This window comes from Bombina bombina, chromosome 4 (assembly GCF_027579735.1).
Source record: "Bombina bombina isolate aBomBom1 chromosome 4, aBomBom1.pri, whole genome shotgun sequence".
Taxonomy (NCBI): domain Eukaryota; kingdom Metazoa; phylum Chordata; class Amphibia; order Anura; family Bombinatoridae; genus Bombina; species Bombina bombina.
Genome location: NC_069502.1, coordinates 537,794,069 through 537,820,865, shown reverse-complemented (window position 1 = coordinate 537,820,865; position 26,797 = coordinate 537,794,069). Strand labels below are relative to the sequence as shown.

At 36.4% G+C, this 26,797-nt stretch overlaps 1 protein-coding gene across 1 annotated transcript in view; it reads right to left on the bottom strand.

Annotated features, from left to right (window-relative positions):
- LOC128657631 (uncharacterized) overlaps window positions 1–26,797 on the bottom strand; it is a 524,168-nt gene that overhangs the window by 359,323 nt on the left and 138,048 nt on the right. Inside the window, exons 21-28 of the mRNA XM_053712016.1 lie at window positions 25,179–25,292; window positions 24,937–25,087; window positions 23,062–23,317; window positions 18,053–18,273; window positions 11,786–11,964; window positions 8,572–8,685; window positions 5,812–5,987; window positions 3,692–3,782 (exon numbers count right to left, since the gene is read on the bottom strand). Of these exons, the coding sequence (XP_053567991.1) occupies window positions 3,692–3,782; window positions 5,812–5,987; window positions 8,572–8,685; window positions 11,786–11,964; window positions 18,053–18,273; window positions 23,062–23,317; window positions 24,937–25,087; window positions 25,179–25,292 (1,302 nt within the window). The remainder of the gene's footprint in view (window positions 1–3,691; window positions 3,783–5,811; window positions 5,988–8,571; window positions 8,686–11,785; window positions 11,965–18,052; window positions 18,274–23,061; window positions 23,318–24,936; window positions 25,088–25,178; window positions 25,293–26,797) is intronic.

Genomic DNA, 26,797 nt, shown 5'->3' with positions numbered 1-26,797 from the left:
CAAGTCTGTCAAAAGAATTGAAATAAGGGGGCAGTTTGCAGAGACTTAGATAATAGATAATCACAGAGGTAAAAAGTATATTATTATAACTGCATTGGTTATGCAAAACTGGGGAATGGTTAATAAAGGGATTATCTACATTTTTAAACAACAACATTTTTGTTATTTACTGTCCCTTTAAGCTATCCAAGCACATATAAATTGCATAATTAAACTAAAATTAAGTAAATTATAATGTATGCAACAAACATTAAAAACATTACATTCATATTACCTAATTTTAGCTTACATTTAGTTGTTTGAAAAAAGTATGTTCCAGCTCCATGATTTGTTTTGCTTACATTTTGCTCCTTGGTCGGTAAAATCAGCTGGGTGGTGTGCCCTGTGTGTGTGTGCTTTAGTTTGTAAATAGCTCGCTGTTATGCCCACTACAGTCATTATATATACGTAGGATACAGAGCTGGACTTGGACAAGAGAGAGACCTGGGCATTTTAAGGCAGAGCAGCCCCCCTTTTAGGGCCAGATTACAAGTGGAGTGGTATTTAACGCTCCCGCTTGAGCTCTAACTCAGCTAAAAGTTAGTTTTTTGAGTGCATTGGGTATCGCTCATATTACAAGTTGAAAGAAAACAGTTTTCGCTCACACGCTAACCCGATGGATGTAAAAATCAGAACTTAGAATATCACACTCAATAATAATATATATTGGATAATATAGATATATATATATATATACCTACACACATGCGATTATATATGTATAGATATATACAGATATATATAGGAATATCTATTTATAAATACATAGAACATATTCTGCTATGTGCAGCACATTGGAATGTGAAATATTTACAGTAAATACATAGTATAACACTTTATTAAAAATGAATATTTTCTATATATCTGTATCTATGTATTTATGTGTTTATGTGTATATATGTCTGTAAATACATATATACAAATATAAATACAACCCCAATTCCAAAAAAATTGGGACAGTATGGAAAATACAAAGAAACAAACAAAAAGAGTCATTTGAAAATTCAATTCATCCTGTACTATATTGAAAACACATTATTAACATATTATTTGATGTTTTACTTTGTAAATTTAATGTATTTTTAAAAATATACACTCATTTCAAATCTAATGACTGCAACACACTCCCAAAAAGTTGGGACAGTCGCCTGGTTACCATCACCTTTCTTTTAATAAGACTTAGTAAGCGTTTGGGCACTGGAGACACCAGTTGGCTAAGTTTAGCAAGTGGAATTTTCCCCCATTCATTCATTATGCATATCTTCTGCTGCGCAACTGTAAGGGGCCTTTGTTGTCTTATTTTGCTCTTTATAATGCGCCACACATACTCAATCAGAGACAGGTCAGGAATATAGGCAGGCCATGCTAGCACCCACACTCTCTGCTTGTAATCCGGGCAGAATGTGGCTTGGAGTTGTCCTGCTGGAAAATGCAAGGACGTCCTTGGAAAAGATGACGTCTGGATGGCAGCATATGTTGCTCCAAAATGTATACATATCTTTCTGCATTAATGGTGCCCTCACATATGTGCAAGTTACCCATGCCATGGGCACTGACACACCCCATACCATGACAGACGCTGGCTTTTGGACCTGGATGGTCCTTTTCCTCTTTGGCCCGGAGAGCACGATGGCTGTTTTTTCAAAAAACTATTTGAAATTTTGATTCGTCAAGATATGAGGTCTCAGGTGTTAGAAAAAAAAGAAGCCCTTATAACTTTTTTTTGTGCAATATTTAAAAAATATTTTTTTTAGATAGGGTTATTATGAATGTAACTGTATTTTGTGATGTGTTTTGTGACACTTTTTTGTTTTGCAAAACAGATCACCAGAGCTACTCGTAATCTGCCCTTAATCACTTAAATTACTAGTTTAATTTACCAAAAAATAAACACACTGTCACTGTATTTTGTAAACTGGATTCATAAAATAGAAAAAAATTGTAATGTCATGAAGAAACAGAAGCTATTAAAGCTCACATTTAAATAAAGAATGACCACTTGTTGCCCAACTTCCTGTGTAGTCACAGTCATTTAAAATAACGGGAACCTGAGCACTTGTTGTCACACGCAAACTGAACTATCAGGGAGAAATAACACACACAGCCATCCATAAGCACCAACATGCACACCCACCCACCTTACACATTAACAGGCACTCTCAAGAGGGACGGTTTCTCTGTGGCTCTCATCCTTCTCCCTTGGTTAGACCACAATAGAGAATATGCAATTGTACAACCTTCCTATACAAATATAGTGTCATGTTTTTCCGTACAACAACACTGTGGGAGTCATCTTGCAAGGGCAAATAGAGGGGCCAGGCATGACGAATGTGAAGTCCATGCAACTGTGCACTCCCTGTAGGAATGCAACTACTTAATGAAGGGCCTTTAGAGGCCTCTAGATGTGTGGGTCTGGTCTCATCTAAAACCTTTGAGACCCCTGCAGTTAAGCCCCTGCCCAAGGGTCAGACACCGGTAAACCCAAATTTACAGTTTACAAATAGACAGAACACAAATAGGGCAGTAAGCAAGTATATACTAGAGGATGGACAACAGGCTGACACTAGGTGAAAATGCACATGCAGACACCAGAATGGTGCTATATCCATATGAGCAGCAACAATTCATGCATACTCCTTACCTATTCAGGTGTGAGGCTGTCTGAGGCTGTTACAGACCAAGGCTGCACTAAATACAAATCATCACAGGATACAGCTCTGCATGGAGCCAATTAGCAGTAGAGCCAGCCATTGTGAGGATGATGATTTTGATGTAATGTTAGAAGGTGCACTTGGACCGGCTCCCAGATACAGACTGGGGGAAAGGACCAGCCCTGACCTGGCTCACAAACAAAGCAAGCAGTCAGTGCAGAGTGCACGAATAATAGTCATGGTAACAGGGCAGGGCTAACCAGCCCTAACACGCAACTGGCCACAGCCCACCAAGCAAATGCCCTTTATACCTTAGCCCCTAGCTTCTATGACTAGGTTTGTTTGACTGAAAAAATGGTTTTTCTAGAGTTTGTTTAAAACATATAACAGTTTTTGTTGTTCGAAAAAAGGATGTTCTAGCGCCATGATTTGTTTTATTGGCGGATGCCTGTCCTTTTGCATCAATACATTTGCAGGAATTGACTTACTTTGCAGCCAGTGAGTAATATATCCCTAGGAACCAGTTGGGCACAAACATGCATTTCCTATTCATTTCAATATCAATTTAATTAGCTGTAACTTAACCCTTTTCCATGTTAAAAATATTATAACATTTATTTTTTATTTTTTATTGCATATATTTTAAACGAACCATTGTTGGTTAAGTGCATTTTTCCTTTTTATTGGTTAAAGGGAAAGTAAAGTCAAAATTAAACTCATGATGCAGATAGAAAATGCACAACTTTTTAATTTACTTTATTCTTTTGGTATTCATTGTTGAAGCGTAGGCTCAGGAGCAGTAATGCACTGCTGCTCCTAAGACTACCTAGGTATATTCTTCAACAAAGGGTACCAAGAGAACAAAGCACATTTAATAGTAAAAGAAAACTGGAAAGTTGTGCATTGTTTATCTGCATCACAAAAGTTTAATTTTGACGTTACTGTCCCTATAAATAATTAATAAATTGCACAAATATACAGCAAAACAATTCTCTTCTTACAGTGTCAGAAAGATTAAGTAATTCCGCCCATTTAGATCTCAGGTTTGTAACTTCAGTGACTTCTTCTCTTGGTATTCGCAACTGATAAGATCTGGAAAGATGAAAATGTTTAGAAGTTAGAAAATATTTAAAAATACATTAGGCAGATAGTGAGTAGATGACTTTACATGTCTGAAATAGATACTAGAAAAAAGCATACAGTGAATATACAACGCATGGGGCCTGATACCTCTAAAGCTACCTGGTCTGGCGAGATTTTGTAAGATACAACGTCAGTATTACAAGACCCTCAGGGATTTAAAGGCTATTCTAACCTTGTTAGCTGTGTATCTCTTTAAGAGAAGTTCAGTAATACACGTTATGTGAAGAAGAGATCATTTACAATATAATGGTCAGTAAAATAAGCTTATGATTCTCTCCATGCTGACTAGTTCTTGAGAATCTGACCCAATATGTTAAAAAAGACTGGGAAATTACATCATTAGATTCAACCAAGTTATATAACTCATAGAAACATTATTAGGGACATAATACTTTGTTATATCATTTGCAAAAGATTCAAGTCCATCAAGTCCAACCTTTCGCATATCCCTGTTATTACTGCCAAAAAAGTGAATTGTGTCTTAAAGGAAAATCAATTCTTCTTAACTCCAAAATAGCAATTACATGTTTCCTTAAATCAACAAGGTAGCATACTGTCAATAATAATTGTTATAACTTTGTATATCCGGCTTTGCCAATAAAATCCAGTACTGTTAAAAAAACATCTACTGAATTTGCTAAAACAGCCTAATTAGGCAAACATCCATATTCGTATTATCCTTATTGTTCCTACTGTAAAGAACCCCTTATGCTGCGTTCCTCTAGTCTCAATAAATGACCTCACCTTTTCTACAGTCCTATTGGTGAGAATTGCTCATATGGGCCCTGTATATTTTTGTATAATTTAATCATATCACCTCTATGTCCTCCTTGAAAACTGGTTCCCAAAGTTAAACTAAATATTCAAAGTGCGGTATTAGCCTTTAATGCATATCCCCAATAATACAATTAATAATGATAACAAAATAATAAAGCAATGAGCACACTGAATTATACAAGTAGTATATTTTACTTTCTGGATCTTAATAAAGTTCAGGTTGAAAGAAAGTTGGACAGATATAGGTGATTGCAGAGAATTGCAACCAGGAGCCACACGGGGCACTTTTATTTTTATATGTTTTTAATTTAAAGGGACACTGAACCCAAATTTTTTCTTTCGTGAGTCAGATAGAGCATGACATTTTATGCAACTTTCTAATTTACTCCTATTATCACATTTTCTTCATTCTCTTGGTATCTTTATTTGAAATGCAAGAATGTAAGTTTAGATGCCGGCCCATTTTTGGTGAACAACCTGGGTTGTTCTTGCTGATTGGTGGATAAATTCATCCACCAATAAAAATGTGCTATCCAGAGTCTGAACTAATAAAAAAAAAAGCTTAGAAAAAGAGGATTGTATAGTTGTTTGTTAAAAAATATGTTGAAAAGCTTTGTCCAATAGAGATCACTGAACTAGTACCCAGGCGACTCATTCATTATGTACCCAGGGGTATCCTGGGGTCCCATAGATCTTTAGAGGGGAACACCCTCACGTCAAGCTCAAGATTTGGACATTAGCATTTAGTAAAAAGAAGGACTTTATCTTTATCCCACATGGGTACTAGTTTCCCTAAAATTGTATGTCATGAATATTGTTTAATTTTTGACCTGTATGTTTGAATTCACAATAAAGCTTGTTGAAAAAAAAAAAAAAAAAAAGCTGAGATGCCTTCTTTTTCAAATAAAGATAGCTAGAGAATGAAGAAAAATTGATAATAGGTGTAAATTAGAAAGTTGCTTAAAATTGCATGCTCTATCTGAATCATGAAAGAAAAAATTTGGGTTCAGTGTCCCTTTAATAAGCTTGCTCATTTTACCACAAATCATTTGTATTATTTTATAGTACCTAAGACACAGCATCCATTTAAATATGTCTTGCCTTATAGTACTAGAACTATAAGAAGATCAGAAAAAAGCAGATACATTGCTCTTGTTCAGATCAATATGCTGTATTTGTTGTCCTTATCAAGCACACTTACCTCAGTTGCTCATACATGTCTTCGATTGGCTGATATATATTGTCAATTTTGTTCTCCATATCTTGCAGCTCTTCTAGAAGAATCAAACAATAATTTAACTGCTCCAAACTTTGCACTGGCACCGTCAGCTGCTGCCACACTTGCTCTCTGTACTGCAAAACCTCTTGAAGTTTCACCTGTACATTATGTAAATATTAATAGATTTACACATGGAGGTCAAACATCTCTATTGTTTATCTCTATAGTGAAAGGGATATTCCATTGTAGAAATAGTGAGGGATGTTTATTTTAATTTTTTTTAAAACCCTCATTACATTTATATACACATGAAAATGCTTTGAGATTCAGGCAGATTTTCACAGGATTTTTCTGCTTTTCCTTTTCAATGACTAGTTTGACTAGTGACTGGCAACCCTAAGTGTATCTAGTTTGTTTTCTTTTGTCAGTGTTAATTTTTTTTACCAATTTTCAGTTTAAATCTTAGAAAAAATGATTGTTGTCAGGTTTAAAAAAATACAACTCAAATCACACTAATGCTAAAGAAACAAATAATTTTTTTTATAATGTATTTTTAAATCAATTTAAAGTATCATAATATAACCTAGAGCACCTGTGCCCAAAAGGTATAGTGCAGGGGTCTCAAACTCAAAGTATCTGGGGGTCATTGGTCAAGTATTCTTCTTCCATGGGGGCTGCTTAAACTGATTAAGTGTTCCGAGACTGGATATACTAGGAAATGGTAGTGACATTTAGCCAAGTAGTAGTGCATGGTGGGAGTTGTAGCCTCCATTAGACATACACAGTTGTCTATATTTATCTTGTAAGTGCCAAGTGAAGTGATCATCTTGGAACTGTATAGCAACAAAAAAAGTTTTTACCCAATGAAGTGCATGGTGGAAGTCTACACTGGATGCCTGTCTTTATATTTGTCCTTTGAGTGTCTATATAGAAAATCAACTAGTTACACCTCTTAGAACCCTATTCTTGATAAAAGCCCATTTTTGAGGGTCGAAACGCGTTGGCAAGTCATTTGGTAAGCCTTATTCCTTATTTCATTTTTTGTTTTTAGCGATATTGCACTATTTGTTATGTGTTGTTACAGGTTATAGGAAGAAAATACGACTCAGCTCCTAATAAGAATATACCACTCTACAGAAGGATCTATATCCACTATTAACACTTTGGAATAACTTTCTTTTTTCACTGATTAAATTTACACATCATTTTGGAAGTTTTTTGACCACTCTGATATTACCGTTTTCTATTTTTCATTTTTGTTTTGTTTTTCTCATTCTCATTTTTTGTTTTTGTCTGTTGCACGTCTTGGACGTCTTTTTGAATTTTTCTCAAAAAAAAATAAAAAAATTTCACTTTCACTTTCACCAATTACAATTTAGAACACTCATTTTTAATTATCACGATCTGGAACACGTCACCTATCGGAACATTATTGACTGTGTATAGCCAAGTCTATATCGGTCCTTATACTCATAAGGTGCACCTTACAGAGCATAGACTGAGCCTGATTTTCCACATTCATGGTGTCTTAATATATGTTTTTTATCATATCATATATTGTGTTAACCACGCATTAATCATCTATTGTGCTAACCATATATTGTGGTTTTTACTATTGTGCTTTTTATTATTGTGCTTTCTTAATCAAGTATTTTATTACCATTGTGTAACTTACATTGTATCTATCCCCTAATAGGGATTTAGAACAGTTGTAATAAACTTCCACTTTTTAAACTTAGACTCTTTGGCACTCTATACATCACTTCTCCTAGTATTATACTATAAAATGGGTTTCCCCCAGTCTACCAATCCTCCCCCCCCCCCCGGCGCACCAGCAGGGAATACGTATCTGCTTTTCCCTGGATCATATCGAGAGATGGTTTAATGTTGAGAAAGTTGCCTAGTTGTTTTGTAACATAATAGACTTATTAACTGGATTCCACATGTATTAAAAGGAATGTGATTATTGTTACTACCTAGGGGGAAGCTACGCTTAAGCTCATTTGTTTATTTTCCCTGGTTCTTTTTTGAGTTTTCTACCTGTTTTTTTTGTGGTTTTTTTTGTGTTCGATGGACATACGAAATAGAAGATGGGATTTAGAATGCCACACTTTATTTAAGTTGTGCGGTATACAGAATAATGTTATATAGGTACATTAAGTAAATTATCCCTGACTGAAGTATTGTATAAAACAATCAAAATTATATTTAAAAAAAAAAAACTACTCTGAAAATACTAATCTAAATTGCTGGATTGTATTGTAATTTAACTTTTTTCACAGCCCCAGTCCCCACATCCCAGCACCAAGTTTTTTTTCTTAATTATAATTAGGTGCACACAGATTGGCTAATCAAACGGGTGAGTTGGTTTACTACAGTGCGCTCAAGGTGCTACGTTCTCAGACAAGTTGAAGAAATTAATTGGTGTGGACAGCTGCCTTCTGTTTGGCTGTTTCACTCTCTACTAATAATAATTTTAAAAATCTGTAGCAATGAAGCAGACAGGGCATTGGTGAAAAAGGAATTTTACAGGTAAATAAAAATATAATACTGCCATTTAAACTAGTATTTAAATAGCAATTACATATTAGGTACCCACATAAATAACTGCGGTAAACCTTTGATTTAAATACTAATCTTCAAACCATTTACCTGACTTTAAGGAGAAACCACATGAAAATATGTGCATTCTATGTTGTTCATAGGACTAGAATTTTGTTAAGAAATTATCATATCCTTTACCTTAACATGATGGTGTAAAATTGTTGCGTAGTGAGATTTCCAGCTTCCTGCAAATCCTTTTAATGTTTCTTTGATAGATGAGAAATCAAGACACATACAACCTACACGTAAAACCTAAAAAAACAAATCAGTTGTTTAGTCTTAGGTACAATTCATATATAGTCCAAAAAGAATTGTTATATTATATATAATTATATATAACTTATTCAACAAACGTTATCCCTAATAGGGTGGCACAATTTCTTTACATTAATAGTGAATAAAAGATTTTGGCCAAAAGATCAGCCAAGGTTTTTTACCCATAGGTATTCATATTACTGTCATGTTGCTTCTTTAGAAGTCTACTAGTCACACTGATAACAGTCAATCAGAAGCAGTCATTTCTAACTCCAGGGTCATTCTCACATTAGAATGGTAGAAATGATAAATAGAACAGCAATTAGACATGTTAAAACAGTTTGCATTGAACTAGGTTAAGCAAAATCTGTCATGATTTGAGCTGCATCTATGCACTCTGCTGTATAGCATGGACAGTCTGTTGAATCCAATTAGGGAGTTTTTTGTAATTAGTGAAGCCTCCAGCAGATAACCTCTGTACATTTTTGCATTTTGGAGTCAGAACTTTCTTTACAATTCGGAAACATAAAAGAAAGGGTTAATGGTGAGGCACTGCAGTATACATTTGCAGGTAAAGTAATTAAAGTACATATTATTATATTTTGTCTGTATCCCAACTTGTTTTATGTCCCTTTAATGCAGCCCAGATCGTGATGTCATCAGTGGGCGGAGCTTGGTAGCCATTTCAAAGTGACCAGAAACAAAATTCATTTTTAAATAACTTTTTTACTGTTCCTGTTCCATGATATAGAAATGGGTGCAGGAGGATAAGCAGCTTAATCTAAAGTAAGACTTTAAAGTGATGGTAAACTCAAGCTTATGTAGTTTAATACTTTGGAAGTACTCCTCGGTATGTGCACAGTGATGCCTGAATTGTTTTTAAATAAAACTTTTTTCAATGAAAATATTGCTCTTAAAAGCCACTCCGTTACCTGTGCCCCGGCCGCCTCTGTCTGAAAATTTCTGTAATCTCAATTTGACAGACAGGTGCATCGTCCAATAGGGACTGCACTATACGCCCTATGTCAGTCTAGTATATGCACGCTCCCATGCTGGTGATTTCAAGCAGAATCGCCAGAATTACAACTGTACAAATGTAGTTTTAGCTCCAATCTTACCACTGCTTATAGTGAACAGTGAATCTTCCTGTCAGTAGCGATTCACTGTTCACTGCAGCTGTGAAAACAGCACTTTTTATTTTCTCTTGTGTGAAGATCCTTTTTATAAACAGTCAGTTTATTGTCATTAAAACAAAACAGTATTTTTAAAGTAAAAGCACATTTATAATTTTTTTATTTATTTATAAGGTGCTATTTATAAGGTGCTACATATTCCTTATTGATTATAATAAATCTTTTTTTATTTTTTGTAATTTAGTGTTTACTTATTTTGTAATTTAGTTTAGTGTATTTAATTATATTTTAGTTTAGATAATTGTAGTTTATTTAATTAATTTATTGATAGTGTAGGTGTATTTATAACTTAGGTTAGGATTTATTTTACAGGTAAATTGGTAATTATTTTAACTAGGTAGCTATTAAATAGTTATTAACTATTTAATAGCTATTGTACCTAGTTAAAATAAATACCAAGTTACCTGTAAAATAAATATAGACCCTAAAATAGCTACAATGTAATTATTAATTATATTGTAGCTATCTTAAGGTTTATTTTATAGGTACGTATTTAGTTTTAAATAGGAATATTTTAGTTAATAAGATTAATATTATTTAGACTTATTGCAATAATAATTAAGTTAGGGGTGTTAGGGTTAGATAGGGTTAATATAGTTAATATATATAATATAATAACTATATTAATTATTAACTATATTAATAATATATATAATATAACTATATTAACCCTAATATAATTAGGGTTAATATAGTTAATATAGGTGGCGGCGGTGTAGGGGGATTAGATTAGGGGTTAATATATTTAATATAGGTGGCGGCGGTATAGGGGGATTAGATTAGGGGTTAATACATTTAATATAGGTGGCGGCGGTGTAGGGGGATTAGATTACATGTAAAAGAGCTGATTACTTTGGGACAATGCCCCGCAAAAGGCCCTTTTAAGGGCTGGTAATAGAGCTGGTTACTTTGGGGCAATGCCTTGCAAAAGGCCCTTTTAAGGGCTGGTAATAGAGCTGGTTACTTTGGGGCAATGCCACGCAAAAAGCCCTTTTCAGGGCTATTTGTAATTTAGTTTAGGGTAGGGACATTTTAGGGGGTAATACATTTATTATAGGTGGCGGCGGTGTAGGGGGATTAGATTAGGGGTTAATCATTTTTAAACACTTTATTAGGGATTGCGACGGGGGATCGCGGTTGACAGGTAGATAGACATTGCGCATGCGTTAGGTGTTAGGTTTTATTTTGCAGGTAGTTTAGGGAGTTACGGGGCTCCAATACTTAGCGTAAGGCTTACTACGCCTGCATTTTGTGGTGAGGTGAAAATGGAGTAAGATTTCTCCATTTTCGCCACGTAAGTCCTTACGCTGTATATTGGATACCAAACTGCGCTGGTTTGGTATACCTGTCTATGGGCCAAAAAACTACGGCCGAAGGCAAAAATATACGAGCGTAACGTCTAGGTTACGCCATATATAGGATACCAAACCAGCGCAATATTTGGCGTCGCCGGCTTTTGCGGGCGACGCTGCATATCAGATCAGGCCCCAGACCTTTAGTACTACACATGTATTAGTAAAAATGCTTCTAGTAAAAGCTCTCTCGGTTTCATTCACCTATATTCAGACAGCACACCTTCTCAGTGATTCAGCAGTGGTTTATACCACATAGGAGTTTATGTAAATTAAGTCATCACCAATCCAACACAAGCACACTGAGGAGGAGCAATGCTTAAATGCAGTTGCTGTGCAGCATATCTACATATGTTCTGCATGTCTATACACAATATAAGTTCTCACTAAATCAGTATTAGCGTTTACCAATGATTCCACTAAATATTGAAATGCACTTGTCTATTTCAGTGGTGAGTGTTGTGTCCCTTTAAGCGCTACTATGATGGAGTAACAATATGGCACATGCTGCATTTAATTATCACGTGCATTTATTTATCTGACATTCCTCACCTCTGGATATTCTTTTATTTTTTCTTCGATATGCAAAAATCGTTTTACTTCCTTGTGGATGACAGAAAGGTCTGGTTTACTCCCTACGATTTCTTCACTCTGTCTGTACATGTCGTCTGTCCACAAGAAGTCATAAGAGCTCAGGCTGAAGACTTGATTTTTAACAGTAGATTCCCAGTCTAAAAGAAACATAATAATAACAATAATATGATATATACATACATAAAAAGGTAACTTCTAGCAACAGATGGAAAAGTGAGAAGTCTTGGTGCAGATAAAAATAAATGTAATTTTATAATTGTCACACAGTTGTATTAAGAGGTTATTTTTTATCTTTACTGTTTCATGTAAGAGACATGTGTTATTACTTAATTAGTTTAATTAATGAGGCAGCATTGCATAACTGTAGTGTACTGACTTCTGTTTAGCCTCCCATCTTCAGCGTTTATTGAAGCACAACAGGCATACTGTGCATATTGCTCCGATAAGGACTATGTATATTGCTTACACAAGTACCTATGTAGTTTAGGAAATCAGTTTTTTTTTTTACAATATCTGCTCTATTTTAAAGGGACACCAACATTTTTGTTGCATTTAAAAGGGGTATTGTAATTAAAAATGTTTTATCATGCATTTGAAAGAGTAGAATTTACACATGGTGAAAATGTTTATTACAAAAATAATGTTAAGAAGCAGTGTAAACTAATACTGCAGTATTGGTTTTGTACTTTATCATTGGCTGATTAGGACAACTGCATCTGTTTAAAGGGACATGATACCCAAATGTTGAAGCACAAGAAAGTGCTGCAGCATAGCTGTAAAAGCTGACTAGAAAATATCACTTGAACATCTCTATGTAAAAAAGGAAGATATTTTACCACAGATTTCCTAAGTATTCACACCCCACTGTAAAGAGACAGCATTGCATATCAGCCAGTCAGGATGCTTGTCCCAGGACTTGCTAGGGAATGTGCATCTGTCATGTGCAGGCATAGTCATGTTATTTTCCTATTCAGTTTAAGTAAGTTATATGAAATATCATGCGATTTCAGTGAAATATCATGAGATCACAGCAAAGGCAAAGCATTACCCCAGTACTGCTGATGCTGATTGACTATTGTTTTTTTTCTCTCAACTTGCAGCTGGGCAGCAGCTGAAGTATAAAGGCTGTGACACACTGCAAGCGATGCGGCGCGAGGCAAAGCAGCTGCTTCGCACCACGTCGCGCATCGCTTCAAAAGTTCAAATGTTTCAACTCTGAGCGCTCAGCTACACGACCTGTCGCAGCTGAGCGCACAGAGATGAAAAGGCAGGACACACTAAGTGTGCACAGCCGTATCTACACGCTGCGCGTTGCTCCGCTTGCAGTGTGTCACACCCTTAACTGTTTACACAGCACTTACTTCTAGTGAACTAAAGACATTTTGAGGTAGAATATGTTCCTTTTTTACATATAGATGCTTAGGTGATATAGTAAGGCCCGGATGAGCCAGAATGGAAGGAGGGCACGTTGACCCCACTTCCCCAGGAGTGGATGGTTTGGAAAAGGGGCGTGGTTGGTAGGGGTTGATATACCCCTGACTGGAAGTGAGGTCACAGGTGTCACTCCAGGAGCAGCACGGTGGGAGGTGTGTCCCGCCCTCCCTCCCTATAGTTAGAGTATGTGGTTGTCGCAGCAATGGCGGGGGTGCTTGCTATGTTCTATTGAGGCTTACGCCTAATGGAGTATGGCTGGTACTTATGGAGGTGTAAGCAAAGGAAGGCGAGAGTGGAAGCCATGCCCTGGAAGGGGTGGGGGCTTATAGTAAAATAAAGCAAGCACTGAGGTGTGTCAAAAGGTGTTCTGAAATGTTAAGTTTAAAATGTTAATTTATTATTTGGTTTGTTTTAATAAATAAGCTGCAGCCTTTTCTCTCCCAACTTGGTGGTCTGGTTTTTATTGGTGTTTAAGGAACAAACAATTGGAAATGTGGGGTCATGTCTTGTCAGCTTTTCACAATTATTCAAGTACTAAAGGAGCAGGATATACCTCTACTGGAACAAAAACAAAACAATGAAATACATAATAAAACAGAGCACACAATCTTGACTGCAAAGTCCCTTTAAAAGTATTTATAGTATTTGAAATATGTATACTGCAGTCATTAAAACAGTTCTTTATGTTCATGCTGGTGGAGGCGTGTCCCTGTTTACCAAAAGAACTGTGGGAATTATAAGCCAATGAGCAGTTTACCTAGAAATTATTGTGCACAATATTGCCTATTATTTCTAATACTAGTTTCAATAGTTCTAATTTTACCTTTGTCATGCATAATATTTTAAAAGCTCACCTGTCATATGCATAGTAAAACATTTTTGGTTTAATATCCCTTTAAAAATCTAGATAACATGTATACATACATGTGATAGCAGTGTATAGCCCACAAACCACACTTGTTTACAAGACCTATATATAACTCTGCAACTATCACACTGGGATTAAAAAAATGTTTTCAACATGTATTTGGTTTACTGTGATGTTGCACAAGCTTTGCTAGTACAAGTGAATTAATATTACGGGGAACTGATGTTTTCTGCCCTAGGTCAATAGCTGCTAATATTCATCTCTCCCATAATTCCACTCTTTATTCATAGCTTCTTTACAATTATCTCTTTCATCTTATATGAATTGCTGCTTAGTCTTTTAAGGCAACTGCAGTCTGGATAAGTCAGCATTTTGTGGCTTTTGTTTGGGAACATGATATTCTATGAGCTAGATTACAAGTGGCGTGCTAACTGTTGCGCGCAAGCAATATCGAGATAATCACGCCTGTTTGAGCGCATCGGAGGTATCGCACGTATTACAAGTTGAAAGTAAACTTGTTTGCTCAAGCACAGTTGAATGTAACGTGCATCACGTTAGCGCAATTTCAGAGAACTGGTTAGTTGTTATGATGAATAAAAAGTTGCACAAAACACATCAAAAATTCATTAAAAAGTACAGTTACACTCAAAATAACACCAATAAAAATCATTTATAAAAATATTGCATTAAAAAGTTATAAGGGCTCAAAGATATGAGTTCTGAAATGTTATTTATATATGTTCGTATTTAAAGGTGGAGGGTAGCAGTATGTGTTATGTCTGTCCTGGCTTATGTTTACCATTGACAAAAGCCCATGTGAGGGCTGAAACGTTTGGTTATCTACACATTAAATGGATTACAAATTCCTGCTGTGCCTGCTGTGTGAAGTTTTTGCTGGATACGGATCCTTCACCACTTGCTACTGTGTGTATATATATATATATATATATATATATATATATATATACACACACACATATATATAGCACACAGAGAAAGTCTAGCACTCACTTACAAGCTCTAAGCTAAGAATAAAAGCAAAAATGGAAGAGTTAGTTACCGCATCTGGCCAAATGGGATAAGCCCAGGTACCACGTCAAGGTCTCTTCCAAAATCTGAGTCCCTAAACAGCAAAACAATGCAAGCACTCAATCCAACAAACTGGGAACAAGTGAAGGGTGCACAGGCTTATGTAATCACCCTAGACATATAAAAAACACGGAAGGGGACTGCACTCTCAGACCGGACTGGGTACACATCCCATGACCCTGCAACTTCTCTGGGGTTAACTGCTTCTGATAACTGAGACTGAAGACGGATTTGCGGCTGCTGCGGCTGCTATGACCCTGCAACATGCACAGCCCTGGGTGCACAATAGCACTCTCAGGAAGCTGCACTGTCCCCAGAGTCACAGGCAGTTAACCCCAGACAGGTCTGGGTGCAAGGCCCATAGGGAAAATTTCAAAACAAATTAATACAGCACACAGAGAAAGTCCAGCACTCACAAGCTCTCAGCTAAGATTAAAAGCAAAAATGGAATAGTTAGTTACCGCATCTGGCCAAATGGGATAAACCCAGGTACCACGTCAAGGTCTCTTCCAAAATCTGAGTCCCTAAACAGCCACAAAATGCAAGCTCTCAATCCAACAAACTGGGAACAAGTGAAGGGTGCACAGGCTTATGTAATCACCCTAGACATATACAAAACACGGAAGGGGAGTGCACTCTGAGACCGGACCGGGTACACATCCCATGACCCTGCAACTTGTCTGGGGTTAACTGCTTCTGATAACTGAGACTGAAGACGGATTTGGGGTCCCTACAGCCAGCTGACTAGGTGTGCAGAGACTTGAAACGGCTAACGCTATTGTATACATGTCGTGTACCTACCCGGGAACCTGGGACATCCACAGGAAAGTATCCTCTATCGGAGCAACAGAATTCAACGGAGGGATGGGCAAATCCCACGGCCCTCCGTAAGCCAGGCCTTGTCTATTTCCAGGAGCAGCTGTTCCAATAGGTGGTGTACGGAGTTCCTACAAAACCTCTCTGTTACTTGGAAGGTAGCTTTTCTGCATCGGAGAAACGAGCCAATCCTGTAGCCCCTCGTAAGCACACCTCCTATTGGATATAGCATGGTCCGTGAGGTTGATTGCCGTGGTAGTGGCTCCTCTCTTGTGGCGGTTTTCTGTTCCCCTCTGTTGGGGATTGACAGTCACCCTCCGGTCCCTTCCAGATCTCGTAGCCCTGTTTAATCTTTTGGGGCTGTAAGTGTTTTTCGCTAGAGGTCCGAATAAGTGCTGCCTGTGAGGATTGCTTATGGAGTTCCTTGCCTGCTGGTTGGAACACAGGGGGCTGTGGTATTCTCTCTGCAGCCTGTTAGCCTTCGGGCTGGAGAATCAGTCTGTAGGTGTATCACTGTTGTTGCTAGACGGCCGGAGCCTTTTTGTGAGTCAATTAACATACTGTGAGAGTTGTATTGAACATTGTGTATACCGATCAGAGGCCGACTGATACTCTGTGTCTCTTTGTCTTTGGGATTTGAAGAAGGCTGCAAGGTACTTTCTAGCTCCCCCTTTTTCTGGAACCAGCTTATTGCAAAGATTGGACTGCTTTAGAACTGTTTAATGCTGGTTGTGGGTGCACATTACCTAACAGCATTAATCTATTATTATTCTCTGCTCGTGTTTTTGTCTAAATCTTATGTTGCATGTCTGGAATATAGTCTAGAAAACATTGAAGAGGTCACCTAAGTAATTTAAGGATATATAACTAGCAGTCAGCGAGTAATAGTAAGATATAGATGATTATCTTATATTTTTAACCCTCAGGTTTTTGTGTTAGATCAGACGGTAGCCCCAAGTCAACATTGTATAGGCACCACAATACAATTTCTATTGGTATGATATTGAGATTAAGGGCCTGATTATGTAAAGCTCTCTGGTCTGGTGAGATTATCTAATAAGTCTCATCAGTACTGTGAGGCCCTTCAAATTATTTTTAGAAAGGCACATTTTAGCTTGAGAGCTGCTTATCTCACTATACAGGGTTCTGGGTGTGAAGAAGAGACACAATTTTGCGTGATTGTGTATGATTTCTCTCAAGCCAGCAAGCTTTTCATCATCAGACACTCAGTACTTGATTTATTCACTTTATATAACATGATTGCCTTTGTTTCCATAAACATTAAAAATGATCTATTTTGTTACAGAATTGTATTTTAAATTAAATCTTTCTATTTTACCATGTATTTAACCCCTGCAAATATAAATGCATGGTTAAAGTTCCACTGCTGTGATACTCCAAATAAGGATACAGCTGGTGAGACAATCAGTAAAAAGGCATACATGTGTATGCTACAATCACTGGCTATAGTAACAAAAAGATAGAGGGGTGCTGCATGTGCATATCAATCGGTTTTCCCAAAGGACAATGGTGCAAGCAAGCAATAGGAATGGGTACTCACATTTAGCTGAAGCACCCTTATGTGCTTGTAGACACAGGCTGATAGATTAAGGTGTATCAGCTCACCTATTCCCAGCAAACTGGAACACTTCAACGGACCAAAGCAAGTATGCTATTTACGAAACACTCTTTCAACCAGTGGCTTGTAATAACAAACGTGTTTTAATAACTGTTATAATGTGTTATACAGTCTACAGATTGCTGTTATTATTTTAAAAGTCTTTGTAACGTAATATTATGGTGTTGGAGCACTCCCTAATAACTACGTTTAGTTTGCTCTTTCGAATCATTGGCTTTATCCTAATCTGGATCAAAATAAGGCTATTGTAGGAGTTGGGAATATGACAAAAATGAGAAAGTTCTATCTAAATAAAGCATTTTATTCTTATATTATAATGGCTCTTCGTTAGAAAGTAAAGTTAAATAATTCAGTTAAAACTCTGGATCAAAATACTAACCGTTCACTGCTTTCACTGTACTGTTTAGTATATGTTGTAGTAATTCATCCTTGGCAATAGACACATGGAAAGGTGTCCGTGTTTTTCCCTCTGAGCACCAGCTCAATGAATCACAAATATTTAAAATAGAAAGGCCAACTTGCTTGGTGGCATCTTCAGCAACTTTTACAGGCGGGTTTACCACAATTCGAGGAATCTTAAATGTCAGTAAGAGCTGAAAACTGTGAGAGACAGCACATCTCTTATTAATGCATAAATAAATAAATCCCACATCATAGACATACGAGTAATGTGGGGTATGCAGACATACATACAGAAAACATCATACTAAATTAAAGGGTCACTAAACACAAATCATAAGCTGCATGATAATGTACCTTCATATGTGAGAAAAAACTGCAATAAATAATTCAACTTAATTTAGTCAGGGGAGCATATTGTTTTGTGTTGCACAAGGCCAAGAAAAAGCACTGCCAAATGTACACATTCCTGAGTGTAGCCTTGGTATCCTTTGTTGCAAGACATACCTAGGTAGGCTCATGAACAGCAGTGCACCACTGGGAGCTAGCTGAACACATCAGAAAAAAGCCACGACAAGAGACATATGGGCAGCCACCAATCAGCAGCTCGCTGCAAGAAGTGCATTGCTACTCCTGAGAATACCTAGGTATGCTTTTCTACAAAAGAACACCCAGAAATATGTACACTTTCCAATGCTTTTATTTGGCCTAGTGCAACATACTCTGTTTCATCAAGTCTGAGCTTATGCAGACACAAGTCAATAAACTCACATTTTACACATTAATTGTGTGCACCATTTTTGTCCACAAGCATCTTTTTTTCATATAGCTTTTTAATAAAGGTTTTAACTATGTATTTAATGTAAATATTCACATTCCAATGTTCTGCACATAGCAGAATATGTTCTTAGTATTTTTAAATAGGTATTGCTATATTTATATAAATATATATAACAAATAACAAGAGTATTGCATTGAGCAATGATACTTTTTTTATTGGACTAACTATACATTTATAATAAGACAAGCTTTCGGAAGAGTTCCTTCCTTTTCAAGTCTGAAGCAATACTGACCAATTCAATGGAATTTACAGATTGTATCTTAAAACACAGGATGGCTAAAATGAACAGAAAGTGTTAGAGTGTTACGTCCCTGGCAGATACATTGATATTTATTTAGGTTCTTTCAGATTGACACCCAGTGCAACTGTCTTGTCTAAATTACTAACCTATACATGTCCTATTTCTTTGTTTTACTCCTGGTCATAGCATGCTATAACCGCCTTATCAGCTTTCTCCTTTTTTTCTTCTTCTCTTTGGCTTTGCTTCGAGTGTGTTCCTTTTTTCTCCTGATGCCGCTCCAGTCTAATAGAGCACTATCAACGTTGGCTTCTGCATTTAGTGTGCTTTTTCCCTTTATAATTGGTTATAATCGGTTTGCACGCTCAGCTTTGCTGCCTGTGTATCATTTGTCTTCAATCATGTTTGGGTGCCCTATTCATTTGTCTATCTGTTGATGACCTGATCATACTTCTGACCCCCAGTAACATAATGATTCAAGCCTCCAAATTGGCAAAAAATACCTATATTCTTTGCATAGGGTCCAGAGAAAACAAAACACGTTTCAGGCCTTTGCTAGGCCCTTAGTTATGTAAATCATACATGACTAAGGGCCTAGCAAAGGCCTAAAACGTTGTATTTTGTTTTCTCTGGACCCTATGAATAGAATAAAGGTCTTTTATTACAATTTGGAGGCTGGAATCATTATGTTATTGTCTGAGGACCTGGCAAGTCTGACATTCCATGCCCCAAAACAAGGAGTGCTGTTTTCCAACTTTGTTTGAACCTCTCCTGGCTAGTCCCATTCTCTGTGTGACACTACTTTACAGTTTATATTTAAAACTTCTGCAGCTAGATTACGAGTTTTGTCGGTAAAGGTGTGCGGTGCTAACGAGCAGTTTTCCCTCACCGCTCACCTACAGACAACGCTGGTATTACAGGTTTTTAAACCCGGCGTTAGCCGCAGAAAAGTGAGCGGAGAGCAAAATGTTGCTCCACATCTCACCTCAATACCAGCGCTGCTTACGGTAGCGGTCAGCTGGTAAAACGTGCTCGTGCACGATTTCCCCATAGGAGAAAAAAGTCTAACACCTGCAAAAAAGCAGCATTCAGCTCGTAATGCAGCCCCATTGATTCCTATGGGGAAACACTTTTTATGTCTACACCTAACACCCTAACATGAACCCTGAGTCTAAACACCCCTAATATTACACTTATTAACCCCTAATCCGCCGCCCCCGACATCACCTCCACCTGCATTATATTATTAACCCCTAATCTCCCGCTCCGGACACCGCTGCCACCTACATTATAGTTATGAACCCTTAATCTGCTGACCCGCAACATCGCAGACACCTACATTATATTTATTAACCCCTATTCTGCCGCCCCCAATGTCGCCGCAACCTACCTACAGTTATTAACCCCTAATCTGCCGCCCCCAACGTCACCGCCACTATATTAAAGTTATTAATCCTTAAAACTAAGTCTAACCCTAACCCCCTAACTTAAATATAATTTACATAAATCTAAATACAATTACTATCATTAACTAAATTATTCCTATTTAAAACTAAATACTTACCTATAAAATAAACCCTAAGATAGCTACAATATAACTAATAGTTACATTGTAGCTATCTTAGGATTTATTTTTATTTTACAGGCATTTTTTGTATTTATTTTAACTAGGTACAATAGTTATTAAATAGTTATTAGCTATTTAATAGCTACCTAGTTAAAATAAAGTCAAATTTACCTGTAAAATAAATCCTAACCTAAGTTACAATTACACCTAACACTACACTACAATTAAATGAATTCCCTAAACTAACTACAATTAAATACAATTAAATACAATTATCTAAAGTACGGAAAAGAAAAAACACTAAATTACAGAAAATAATTAAAATAATTACACGTTTTTTAAACTAATTACACCTAATCTAATCCCCCTAATAAAATAAAAAAGCCCCCCAAAATAATAAAAAGCCCTACCCTATACTAAATTACAAATAGCCCTTAAAAGGGCCTTTTGCGGGGCATTGCCCCAAAGTAATCAGCTCTTTCACCTGTAAAAAAATTACAAATCCCCCCCCAACATTAAAACCCAGTCTTCATCCAACCCGGCCAGAAGAGGTCCTCCAAACGGGCAGAAGTCTTCATCCAGGCGACATCTTCTATCTTCATTCATCCGGCCAGGAGCAGGTCCATCTTCAAGACTTCCAATGAAGTCCAACTGAAGAATGAAGGTTCCTTTAAATGACGTCATCCAAGATGGCGTCCCTTCAATTCCAATTGGCTGATAGAATTCTATCAGCCAATCAGAATTAAGGTAGAAAAAATCCTATTGGCTGATGCAATCAGCCAATAGGATTGAGCTTGCATTCTATTGGCTGATCCAATCAGCCAATCGGAATTGAAGGGACGCCATCTTGGATGAAGTCATTTAAAGGAACCTTCATTCTTCAGTTGGACTTCGTTGGAAGAGGATACTCCGCGTCGGATGTCTTGAAGATGGACCCGCTCCGAGCTGGATGGATGAAGATAGAAGATGCCGCCTGGATGAAGACTTCTGCCCGTCTGGAGGACCTCTTCTGGCCGGCTTGGATGAAGACTTCTGCCCGTCTGGAGGACCACTTCGCCCGGTTTCGTTGAGGACTTTGGCCCGGTTGGGTGAAGACTTCTCAAGGTAGGGTGATCTTCAAGGGGTTAGAGCTGATTACTTTGGGGCAATGACCGCAAAAGGCCCTTTTAAGTGCTATTTGTAATTTAGTATAGGGTAGGGCTTTTAATTATTTTGGGGGGCTTTTTTATTTTATTAGGGGGATTAGATTAGGTGTAATTAGTTTAAAAAACTTGTAATTATTTTATTATTTTCTGTAATTTAGTTGTTTTTTTTTGTACTTTAGATAATTGTATTTAATTGTAGTTAGTTTAGGGAATTAATGTAATTATAGTGTAGTGTTAGGTGTAATTGTAACTTAGGTTATGATTTATTATACAGGTAAATTTGACTTTATTTTAACTAGGTAGCTATTAAATAGTTAATAACTATTTAATAACTATTGTACCTAGTTAAAATAAATACAAAGTTGCCTGTAAAATAAAAATAAACTCTAAACTAGCTACAATGTAACTATTAGTTATATTGTAGCTATCTTAGGGTTTATTTTATAGGTAAGTATTTAGTTTTAAATAGGATTAATTTAGTTAATGATAGTAATTTTATTTAGATTTATAAAAATTATATTTGAGTTAGGGGGGGTTAGGATTAGAGTTAGATTTAGGGGTTAATACATTTAATATAGTTGTGGCGACGTTGGGGGCGGCAGATTAGGGGTTAATAAATGTAGGTAGGTGGCGGCGATGTTAGGGACGGCAGATTATAGGTTAATAAAATTTAACTAGTGTTTGAGATGCAGGAGTACGGCGGTTTAGGGGTTAATATATTTATTATAGTGGTGGCGATCTTCGGTTCGGCAGATTAGGGGTTAAAAATGTATTATAGTGTTTGCGATGTGGGGGGGCCTCGGTTTTGGGGTTAATAGGTAGTTTATGGGTGTTAGTGTACTTTTTAGCACTTTAGTTAAGAGTTTTATGTTACGCGTTAGCACATAAAACTCTTAACTACTGACTTTCAAATGCGTTAGGGATCTTGGAGGTAGAGGGTCTACCGCTCACTTTTAGGAAGACTTTTAATACCGGCGTTAGGAAAATCCCATTGAAAATATAGGATACGCAATTGACGTAAGTGGATTTGCGGTATTTTAGAGTTGTGCCAAAAAAGTGAGCGTTAAACCTCTTAACGTTGCTTTTTAACCCTAACGCAAGACTCTTAATCTAGCTGCTAGTATTTAATCATGTTTTAGCTACTGATTCAACCATCCTTCTGTTTAAAGGAATACACATCATAAAACTTCTCTCTTACCATAATTCTCCTTTCTTACTGTGTGGCCACAAATCTAAAGGAGTGAGAAATTCTTTTTTTCCCAAATAATGTTTTGTTTCCCATAGGGATCTAGTTGCATCTTGTGTTTCTGGATTTTTTTCTTTTTGTTTGTTAAATATGTTCAATAATTCCATTGAAAAGCTTTCCAAGTCACAGCCTACAAGATGGGCCAAGTGTAGTAAAGAACGGCAGATACATGAATACACAGCATGGCACACTTCATCGCTGAGCGAACCTGAAATGGGAAATTAAAAAGGCCTGAAAAACCTCCCCACAAAACCAACATTTCCATAGACATTATTTGATTATAAAGCAGCAGTTGTGATTTGGTTAAAAAGGCTCTGTAATTACATCATGTTGTAAAGTTATCCACTGCCTGAGAAGACTATATCAGATTGTTATAGAAACTACATAGTGTTGTGCACTAAACAAAGCAAAACAAATATGTACTTTATCTGTTGTGGTCACTTGGGATTAGCATCATTATCCTGTCAGATCCCAAAAATAGCAGAAAATTGTAAACAGAAAAGACCTTGTGATTCCAAAAAAGGTTAAAATGCTTATAAACATGTATGGCTTTTTGCAATTGTTGGGGGGTGTAATCAGTGGACAGTTTTCAGCTAGAAAAAAAATGAGCTGTTGCTGAAGAATAGATGTCGAGGAACTGCAATTGATAACTATTTACTCAAACTTTAAAAAAAAATGTTAAATCAAGATCTGACGGGAATAAAGTGAAAGCATTATATTAGGAGGTTTAATCCCCATACCCCACCAAGGGGATCCATTCTGCATTCAGACCACATGAGAAATCTAAATCCCTATATTGCCAAACTAATAAAATACATAACTAAAATAATACAAATATGTGAGAAAAAAAAACAATCCTAATATACCAACTAATGTGAGGAAAAAGCCATGTTAATATCAATATGAATTTAGGTTAGAGTTCATGATGAGCATTATGTACTAATACTTCTGACATTGCAACTAAAAAAGGACATGAATGTCAGAAATAAAGTTGTATGATTCAGAAAGAGCATGCAAATGTAATACACTTTTAAATTCACTTCTATTATCAAATGTATTCTCTTGTTGAAAATCATCTTTACATATCCTCAGCAGTAATGCACTACTGGGAGCTAGCTGATGATTAGTGGTTATAAACATTTGTCTCTTGTCATTGGCTCCGCTTATATGTTCAGCTAGCTCCCAGTAACACACTGCTGCTTTGAAGCTGGCTTTAACTATCTCTTTAATCCTCTTGCAAGGGTTAAACGTATTTATTAATTGTGCTAATATAAGATAACATTTATAGCACTTTTAAATCCCAGGATGTCAGTGTTCATACAAATCATCTGAGCTCTACCCGAGCAGTAATTTAGAGTCACTTGGACTTGATAGTGCTATGACTTTATATAGATACACAATATATTGTTGGCAGGTCTTCTGAGAATATTTTGAATTTACATGTATTCTTCTTTTATCTGTTGCGCTGTAAATTATACTAATCTATCAATTATAACAATGTATCATATATTTTGTGACATTGAGCATGTTTTGCCCAGGTTTACTGCCCTGCATGTGTTTGCAATGTATCATGGGAATTTACTTGCATAGCAATTAGAGAAATAGAGGGGGGGGGAAATTTGGCATTTTGTAGTATAAAATGGCTTCCTTTTAATCATTTTATGCATCAAGGTATGAGGCTAAGAAATGTGATTGGCAAAGCGTTTTAAATCTAAAGCATTAAATAAAAGAATACATTTCTAAAAAAAAGTGGAGGGACTAGACTATCTGTTAAAGAACATTATTTACTGCAATTATTTAAACTTCCAGACTAATTTAATAACACACCTAGCACTTGATTGCTGATTTCTTCAGATATAATGTTGCAGGAGTTATTTGAGGAGGTTAGTGACTGTGATTTTCGTGAAGGTTTTTGGAACTTGGAGATAGAAGCTGTGTTGATATTCTGTAAGGAATTTTGATTATCTTGTGTTGATTCCTGGGTGACAGAAACAAATATCAGTAGGAAAACAAACATTGTTCATTGCATTGCATTGAAAAATTAATATTCTGTCATACAGTACCTTAGCAAGTATCTTAATAATATCAGAGAAGGCGCTTTTAATTGTAGCTATCATGGACTCTAACTCAGCTTTCTTCTCCAGCAAAAAAAGTTTACTTATTTGTATCAATCCATCCGGACTCTGCAAATATAAAGCAGTTAATGTCAGTTACACAAAGAACATGAAGTACCAGGCAAAACCTATAAATTATTGGTATTTGCTAAGTAATTTAATTGATTTTTAAATAAAACATGCATTGCTATGCATTTTAAAGGTCAAAATGACAAAATATGTCACAGCACAACTTAAAACACTAACGGCTAGATTTGGAGTTTTGTCGGTAACGACCCGAAAAACTAACGCCGGCTTTTTTCTGGCCGCACCATAAAAACAACTCTGGTATTGAGAGTCCACATAAAGGCTGCGTTAGGCTCCAAAAAAGGAGCGTAGAGCATTTTTAACGCAGCTTCAACTCTCGATACCAGAGTTGCTTACGCAAGCGGCCAGCCTCAAAAATGTGCTCGTGCACGATTCTCCCATAGGAAACAATGGGGCTGTTTGAGCTGAAAAAAAACCTAACACCTGCAAAAAAGCCGCGTTCAGCTCCTAACGCAGCCCCATTGTTTGCTATGCGGAAACACTTCCTACGTCTGCACCTAACACCCTAACATGTAGCCCGAGTCTAAACACCCCTAACCTTACACTTATTAACCCCTAATCTGCCGCCCCCGCTATCGCTGACCCCTGCATATTATTATTAACCCCTAATCTGCCGCTCCGTAAACCGCCGCTACTTACATTATCCCTATGTACCCCTAATCTGCTGCCCTAACATCGCCGACCCCTATATTATATTTATTAACCCCTAATCTGCCCCCCACAACGTCGCCTCCACCTGCCTACACTTATTAACCCCTAATCTGCCGACCGGACCTGAGCGCTACTATAATAAAGTTATTAACCCCTAATCCGCCTCACTAACCCTATAATAAATAGTATTAACCCCTAATCTGAACTCCCTAACATCGCCGACACCTAACTTCAATTATTAACCCCTAATCTGCCGACTGGAGCTCACCGCTATTCTAATAAATGTATTAACCCCTAAAGCTAAGTCTAACCCTAACACTAACACCCCCCTAAGTTAAATATAATTTACATCTAACGAAATTAATTATCTCTTATTAAATAAATTATTCCTATTTAAAGCTAAATACTTACCTGTAAAATAAATCCTAATATAGCTACAATATAAATTATAATTATATTATAGATATTTTAGGATTAATATTTATTTTACAGGCAACTTTGTAATTATTTTAACCAGGTACAATAGCTATTAAATAGTTAAGAACTATTTAATAGCTACCTAGTTAAAATAATTACAAAATTACCTGTAAAATAAATCCTAACCTAAGTTACAATTAAACCTAACACTATACTATCATTAAATTAATTAAATACAATACCTACAATTACCTACAATTAAACCTAACACTACACTATCAATAAATAAATTAAATACAATTCCTACAAATAACTACAATGAAATAAACTAACTAAAGTACAAAAAATAAAAAAGAACTAAGTTACAAAAAATAAAAAAATATTTACAAACATAAGAAAAATATTACAACAATTTTAAA